The sequence below is a fragment of the Aphis gossypii genome, chromosome 2 (genome assembly GCF_020184175.1).
Source record: "Aphis gossypii isolate Hap1 chromosome 2, ASM2018417v2, whole genome shotgun sequence".
Taxonomy (NCBI): domain Eukaryota; kingdom Metazoa; phylum Arthropoda; class Insecta; order Hemiptera; family Aphididae; genus Aphis; species Aphis gossypii.
This window is the reverse complement of record NC_065531.1, coordinates 57,589,986-57,598,964: the sequence shown is the minus strand read 5'-3', so window position 1 is coordinate 57,598,964 and position 8,979 is coordinate 57,589,986. Positions and strand designations below refer to the sequence as shown.

The 8,979-nt window shown below is 23.1% G+C and overlaps 1 protein-coding gene across 1 annotated transcript; it reads right to left on the bottom strand.

The window, feature by feature from the left end:
- Positions 1-1,064: 1,064 nt before the first annotated feature.
- LOC114125082 (gastric triacylglycerol lipase-like) lies at positions 1,065-8,552 on the bottom strand. Its single transcript, XM_027988575.2, has 8 exons — positions 7,718-8,552; positions 7,376-7,565; positions 6,258-6,390; positions 5,341-5,584; positions 4,474-4,626; positions 4,076-4,160; positions 2,812-2,954; positions 1,065-1,613 (listed from the first exon to the last, which is right to left on the bottom strand). Exons 1-8 carry the CDS (start codon positions 7,808-7,810, stop codon positions 1,455-1,457), a joined length of 1,200 nt encoding a protein of 399 aa, XP_027844376.2. The 5' UTR covers positions 7,811-8,552; the 3' UTR covers positions 1,065-1,454.
- Between the last annotated feature and the right edge of the window lie 427 nt (positions 8,553-8,979).

The following is an 8,979-nucleotide window of genomic DNA, read 5'->3' as shown; positions in this document are numbered from 1 at the left end:
GACGGAGCACAACCATCTTTTCATAAATTATACAACAAATTTCCTTTCCATTTTAATATTGCATCTTGATGATGCTATTTCGCTTACCTATAAATAAATATGAACGGTGGTCGTATATAAATTGATTTATATTAAATTTAAAATGATGTGAGAGACCCAGTCGAGTCGTTGGCTTATAATAATTGGGTATTTTTTTCACTAAAAATAAAATAAAAAATAAAAATGGACTACAATTTGTATTTAGAATTTATTTATAAGTTTTATAAATCAAACAGATAGACATATAATTATAAAACACTATGAATAAATGTAGGTAAATACTTTAAGTTTTAATTATTTACTAGCTATTCTAGCTATTATTTGATAATATCTCTGTAAATCGTCTCAAAATCAATCACGATCTTTTTTCCAATATATATCTTGTATAATATTATATGATTAATTAAAATGTATGTATTAATATTAACGCACTATACGGAGTACGGATAATATCCATTGATAAATTATTCTATAGTTATGTATTTTGATGCATAAATTCGTTAAAATATTAAGTTTCACTTTATTTAATTGTAAAAGTTTAACAACAAGAATTTTAATTTTATTAGTATATACCGTTCGTTGATGAAGATAAATTATAGTTTAATTATCATACATTCTATATTTGTTTTACAATATCGTTAAACAATACAGAGAAACATTATTATTGTTAAAATAAATTTAAGTAATTATAATAATATAACATAACTTTTATTAAACAAAACATTGTATTCTTAAATTATTAAACAAATACGTAATATGTACAATAATTTTTACTGTTCGTGATAGTAATAATAATTAATGATCTGTAACTAATCGAACATTATAAGTAATGTTTTTTCCATCGATTATGTATAGTGTTGGTATATAAACATTTTATACACCGTGTTAGATTTTAACCTTCTATTTATTGAATGGTTACTAAATAAGTTTATTCATATGAACTAATATAATTATTTTACTATAGGTACTAAATTGGAAAAAATATTTATATGCAGATGAATCGTTGTTTTTTAATGGATTGTTTAATCACAAAATATTTATATGAATATGCATTACTATAATATTGTTATATCTTACGTGTAATATTCTCATATAAATTTAAAATGCATTTTTGAGTTATCTAAACAATAAATACAATAATTATCAATATAAACTAAGTAATATTCGTGCATTGTATACAATATCATTTTTTATGTAATAAAATCAACAATAATGATAATAATAATAATAGTATTAATTTTGGGGCAAATTAATTAAAGTATAGTGATAGTAGTTAGATTAGGTTAGACTAACAAAATTGCATCGTATTATATTATGTAGTATATACAGTGAAAGTATAGTTAATAATAATATATATTTATACTTAATATCAATTATATAATATAATTTTGAATGTTTTTTTATGAATTTATATTCTAGTTGAATGCATTTGTCAGCAGCGCATTCTTTATTTTATTATTTATAAGTCGATCGATGTTTGCATGCATCACGAAACTCAAATGCCCGAACTTTATGTTATCAATGTAGTAGACGTCTTTCACATTCGGCAGTTTGTCTACCAACCAATTAACGTCCTATAATATTTATGTACAAATATTAAATGATTAGCCAACAAAAAAATGCAAAATATTTAAACACAAATAATAAATTATAACAATATAAATAATAATTAAAATGTCCGTTCAATCATTAGGTTTATATATGTTTATATTATACATAATATGATTATAATAAGTGACTTAATTTTAGAACCCAATTTCTTTATAAAAAGAAAAAATAAACGAAATAAAATATTTTATGATAGAGGTAAGATAAGTATGATGAATTGAATTTTATTATATTTTTATAATTTTTTAAATTTGTATTGTACTTCAATTGTTTTAAATCATTTTTATTTAATTTATTTTTGTATCTGGTCAATTTTTAGTTTTATCAGTTAATTTATATGATAGGTAGTTTATAAAAATAATTTTTTTATTCATCAACTGAACCATTTGCTTACATAAAATTTGATACATACATATTATTAAAAAGTACTTATAAAACTTTTTTTAAGGTGATTTTTATTTAGTTAAAATATATTCTAGAATTATTAGTGTTGGTCTATATAATTGCATATTTCAGTTTTATAGTTTATCAATGTCTATGCTCCATATAATATATGTAAATCATCTATCATATCATATTTTACAGAATAGTGCACGAAGCTTTATTATTTTAAAGGGGTTTCATGATGATAATAATTAAATTTCTATTACCATCGAGCTATAACATTTAAATAATTAATTTTTAAGGCGATTCTGTAAATAATGAATATATTGCCAAATGTATAAAATTTATTAATCGTTTGTTTTTCAACGGTCTACATGTAATATTTTGTATTCACTAATATAATTTATAATACCTTTGTATAATAATTCTTTCAATTTAAATCTCAAAACTGTTAAAATAATGTTTATTTTTTTTTACGTAGTTTTTACATTTAACTGAAATTAATTGTGTATGTTTAGATACAATTTTAGTAGTTAAGCGGTAAAATAAATTAAAATTAGTATTAAATAACTATTAAAATAGGCAATTATATAATATAATTATATTAAACTGGATGAAAGATTTCTGGTTAATTACTAATCTAATATTCTAATATCATAATACACCAGAATACCAAATCCATTATATAGAAATGGAATAGTTCAGGTAGAATTAGGTGCCTGTTTATAAAATGTTTTTGTCATACAAATATTATAGTTATATTATGTTTTAAATAAATACCTTTATAGCAGATAAATTATCATTTTTTGAATGTAAAATGTAAACTGCAGTAGTGACTTTGGACAAATTATAATCTGGTGGTGATTTTATCTTGTAATATTGCATATTTCCACCCACACCATAGTCATATTTACAAAATCGTTCTAAAATTAAAAAATAAAACAAATTAACGTAAATGCATTGTGTGCTGTTTAGGTATACCCATGTATGATACAACAAAATGTAATAATTAGTATAAGTATCTAAATAAATCAAAACCAATAAGTAACCACAATAATATTTTAATATGTAATTATATCCTTATATCAATGATTTTGATGTATCATTTTATTAATTTTTCAATTAAAAAAAAAAAAATGGTAGAAATATGACTTTGAGCAGAAACAGTCTATCAGCCTATATCACCAAGTGATATGTTTATTTGATATGGCTATTAAGTATTAAATTAATTAATTTTACTATTATTATTATAATTTTTCCAAAAATATTGCATTTGTTTTATAATTAGTATTAAATTATTATAATACTATATATTATCTATAATATTTATCAATTTATAGTTTATACAATTAAAAATATAATAAATTCTTTTTGTAAATGCCGTACAACAGTAAAACAGAATCATAGTATCTATAAATAGATAACATTTCAAAATAAATATAAAATTCTATTGTGTATACAAAAATACAAAATAAAGAAAATAAGTAATAAAAAATACATAAAAGTTTAAGTTCCCACAAATAATGTTTTTAAATTATAATAAAATAATAAATTAACATATATTATCATTTTAAATAGTTTGAAAAATAATGTTTAGCTACAAAATAGTTTAAAATTTTTTGAGATTTTGACAAATTTCGTCATCAAAAGCAAATAAAAAATATTGTGTTTATGCATTTTTAATATTTATATACAGATATAAAAATAACTTTTGTGGAATCTTGTATTAAGTTTTCAATAATTTAGTCCAACTGAATAATTTTTTATCGATATATTTTATAGAAAAAAACTAAAAACAATTGAACATTTCATATGTTCATAAATGGCTTAAAGGTTAGGTAAGGTTTATTTTTTTTTTGAATCATCAATGGGTTGAGAAAAAAATGTTTTCATTAATTCATAGTCATAGAATTATTAATTTGTAGTTATACAAATGAATAAATATGTAAACCTACTAAATTTTATTGTAGTTAAGTATTAAAAATATTTAAAAAAAAATGTTTTGTTATTATTTTAATATTAATATTACAGAATTTGAACTTACTTGATGACATTAATTGCATCCAATGAAATAACATTTTTTTAGATACTGGTTGTGGGAAATCTGTTAAAGTATTGACCACCATATCCTAAAATGTAAATAACAAGTTTATTATGAAAAAATTATATTATATTTATGTAGTCGCTAAAAATAGTTAATATAATATAATACATGCAAATAGCTAATAGGTACTATTAATTAGAGGAAAAGGGTAAAATAAAACGTGGTTTCTTGTTCTTATTTAATTTTCCTTAAATACTATTTTATAATACATAAATATAATTATAATATTTTCGTTTGAATTTTAATTTTACGGATTATGTGTGGAATTCGCTTGTCTGTGCCTACTAAGCCCCCCTATTCCCCGGATTATCAAAAGTACACTGTACTACACAACTTACTCTACTGTAATTAATTCTAGAACCTTGTACAGTGTCTATATATAATAAACAATACGGATAGAAAATTGTGTATGTACATAGCCATCTCATATAACGATGTGCAGCATCCGGATCTTGAACTGCCGGGAAAAAATTCTGTTCTTTCATTGAGTACTTAAAAAAAAAATAATAATAAAATATTAATTTATGTAGCTCATTGATAGTAAATATTATTATTGTTTTTTATAACTTAGAATTAAAAGTTACTAATTATTAATGAGTACACTTTATTATACTGTCATCGTCTGATTTCTGTATTATAGTTATACATTTTCGATAATTATTGTCTTAGATCATTAATCAAAATATAGGTAGGTACATATAATTAACGATCGACAAACAAATTAATAATTATCATATACATACATTGAATTTAATTTTATTGTATTTTAATTTTGTATACACAGCCAAGTGCCGAGTAATGACAGCTAGTAGTGTAGACTTATTATCTAGTCTCCCATGAATCAGAGGACATAAATCATAGGTTATTACGGTAGTTATGTAATATAATTCAAATCCATTGTCAATCTGATTTAAGGTAATAATTTTTTCTAAGACGTAACCGATTGTGATTTTTAAAGTTTAAACTCCCCCTCTCTTCACTTCAAATTTTTTTTTCCAGTTTTCGACGAGTTTGTTCGTAATATAATATAATATAGATTAAGCACTTAGATATAAAAAATTAATTTGATTACTTTTATGATGTGATTAGAAACTATATTTCCATGTATAATAATAATAAATTAATTGGTAAGGATAATTCGGAATTATTATGATTTTCAATGCAATTTAGATAATATTTTAATATCATGGTTGTTGTATAGTTACTTTAAATAACAAGGACCCTCGGTGAAACGCAGAGATCGGAAATCCGTACGATGTCATTCTGGTCGTCGGTGCCATCAACACTAGTTTGTCGACCTTGTTGTTGTACGCGGGCTTTTCCGACAACCCGACAAGTGCAATGGTCGCACCCAACGAGTAGCCAATGACGTCTAATTTGGGGCGTCCGGTTTTGTTCAGGACAAAGTCAACGGCGGTTGGAAAGTCATATATGCCCATTTCGTGGAAACTAAAAGTAAAGAATGAATCTCATGTTGTACAAGAGCAAGGTGTAACGCAATAAAGTATTCCACGATAAGTCTTTATATTGAAGTGATAGTAGGCCCTGTACCTATATTACTACAAAATTATGTTATGTGTCATCATTCATCATTGATGACCATTAACAAGTCACAATTTTCCATCAGATATTAATTTAAACTTTAAATCGTTAAGTTTTTACGAGAAATATTTTTTACAATTTGTGATTGAAAACGTTGTTTAGCAAATATAATTTTCGAAATATATAGGTAAAACAACTATGTATTACACTAAGTACTAACGTATTTTTGTGAACTTAAATTTAAAATTTGTCAGTTAATATTATACTACTTGAAATCATAATATGGATTTAAATTGAATGTCACTGACTGAGGATACGCAAAGAATCATTTTAAAAATATTAATTTAAAAAATTGATTTTTTTTTTTGATATTGTGATAGGTACTTGAGTTGTTATAATGAAGTGAGCTAAAAACTAGTTTCAGTAAGTCTACTTATTTATTCAGATAAGTATATAAGATAAAAATTTAAAATAAATTTAAAAAATGCTTTTCATAAAATTAATCAATTTGTTCATAATCTCTGAATTATATTGATCACAAAATATACAAGCAAAATTTGTAAAAATTATAAGATCAAACCTAAAGTCCCATGACATTTTGTTCATTCTCGGTGCCGTTCCCGCCTTTGAGTAAATACTGTATGTTCTGGACAAACCCGTTCCTCTAGCATTGAACAACCATACGTCGTATCCGGCCTCCGATAGCGAATAGCCTGCGATTGAATACATTTCGTATATACTAAAATTAACTTATAAGTATCAGAGTACATTTTATACGTGTTGAAATTAAAATTAATAACTACAATTTGAAAAATGTCCAGAGAGTTATTTTAAAAAATGTTTAAGTATGCATTATGTGTATCAACGTAAAATAATTAATAAATAGATAGGTAACCCCCTGATTTAAACTTTAAAGCTCTAATTAGTTATTTATTTACAATAAATAATATTACTAATATTCTAATTTTACGGAAGTTTAAACATCGAATAAACAATATATTTTAATAATTTACACAAATTTAACAATTTTATTTTTAATAAATGATAATTTATAACATATATTATTTACTAACTATAAATTTATAATATATATTTTTAATTTATACTATATATTTATTTACATAAATGGAGTAATTCGTAGTCATGATACTAATAACAATGCAATTTTTTAAATAATAGTGAATTAATTTTTATTGGGCCATTTATGATGTCAGAAGCTTATTAATTTTTGAGTGATTTCTTTAACACTAATTTCGTTTACAAATAATCTAATGTCCCTATAAAAATAATGGATATAATATTCTTTGAAGTTTTTTTTATGAAATAGTTAAATTAATAGTATAATTAAGGAAAATTTAATTAGTTGAAAAATAAAATTATTATGGATTTTAGAAGTTTAATTTAGCGTATTTTTAATTAATTTCAAAACGTTAAAATTCTCTTGAATATCGAAAGTTGAAAAAAAAGTAATATTTTACCAACTAACAAATGTCAAGCACCTCTATATTTTATCGGCTTTATTTTTTGTATTTGAATAAGGAATTTTTATAAACATTATTACCTACGTATATATTTTTTATGGTCGGGCTTCGTACATTTTTGTTTTTCATCATTAATTATATAATATGTATCATAAGTAAAAAAATATTTCCAACCCGACATGTATATATATATATATATATATATATAATTACTTACTCAACGATTTATTCGTATTTGTGAATACGTAGGAACTCAGGAATAAACCATGCATTAACAAAATTGGCTTGCCAATAGTCCGGTCACCGTTTTTACTAAAAGGTATTCGCTCCAAGCCTAATATAAACTTATCCAGAGTTTGAAGCTTGTATTTTTCTAGTGGATAACCCGATTGGTTCACAGACTCTTCCTAATATAGGTATAACGATATGTTTGTTAGTTAAAATATTAGGATAACATTTTACACGAAAAACGAATAGAATACCAACAAAAATTAATATATTTTCAATTGGTATATGTTGTATGTGCTAAATTTGTTATAAGTAGATAGTTAGTACTTACAGTATTTAATGGCGCAACATTGCATTTCGTGTGATCTATTAGCAAAGTAAATATTAAAAAAAGTTTACAAAATATATTTAATAAATGAAGCATGATGAAAATAAAAATAATTTAAATTATTATTATATGAAAACAAAAAAAAAATATCTAAATAAATGTTGATATTATGTACTTGTATGAGAAGAACATGTTTAATATTTAAGTTATACAGAAGTAGACAATTCACATCCGAATATGAGATTTATATACAATGTGCATTATGCTCTAAGAATCTATTAATCCAGCCATTTTATTAAAAATATTAGGCATAAATCGGAAATCGTTACGTTAGTTAATTTTTTTATAGGAACTCATCAATGTTCAAGGGCAAAAACGTTAATTTAGTGTGCCGGTGTATAGTTTGAAATGCTGTCTCTAGGTTATTAACGGTCGTCGAGATTATTTTTTAAGTATTAAACATGTAAGTGTATTTTTTAATTCTCCTTATTACATTGCGTGTATATAAATTTTGTTTGTATGTACTAGGGTAGTTATAATAATTTTACAAATATAATAATAATTAATACCTATGATATCAGATGTATTCATTTTCTATTGTACCTATATATGTATATGTTATATACAGAATGATTCATCAAGCATGCTCAGTGCTCACCTCTTATTTTTCTTTAATAATACAGATATTAAAAAGCTGATATTTGGAGGTTTTTAATATACACGCTTAAAAACTATATTTTTTTAGTTTTTAAATTTGTTTATATTACTTAAGGAGTTCATTGTATAAAACTCTTGTTTTTCAAATGAGAACCCCCTCTTCTACAGTAAATTATTTAGTGAATAATTTTTCTGAAATCAAAATTCAAATTCAAATGAATAGTTTTTATGATTTATTTAATTTTGTCTACTAATGATAATAGGTTCACACTTATGTGTTTGGAAAATAAAGTAGTTCAGTGATTTTAAAACTTTAGTAATTGATCTAAAATCTATCATTATTTAATACAATTTTTATAACAATTATCTAAGTAAAATAAAACTACTAGATATAATGCAATATTTATTTTACATTTTTTGTGAAATCATTTAGTATTACAAAATATATGAAGAATTTTAAAATATGGTCTTTTAGTGTATTAAAAATGTGAAAAGTTTGTCAGTTTAAACAATTTCATTATTAAAGGAAAAAATGGTAGAAGAGGGTTAAGTATGTCTGGTGAATCTGTCTATATACTATATATAAAAGCACATAATATATTTTATAA

Excerpts from the sequence above, each read along its gene's own strand:
- LOC114125082 (XM_027988575.2), bottom strand. The coding sequence starts at position 7,810 with ATGCTTCATTTATTAAATATATTTTGTAAACTTTTTTTAATATTTACT. Across the intron at positions 7,566-7,717 it reads ATGTTGCGCCATTAAATACT|GAAGAGTCTGTGAACCAATC; the intron begins GTAAGTACTAAC and ends TACCTATATTAG. Across the intron at positions 4,161-4,473 it reads CTAGAATTAATTACAGTAGA|GATATGGTGGTCAATACTTT; the intron begins GTAAGTTGTGTA and ends TTTACATTTTAG.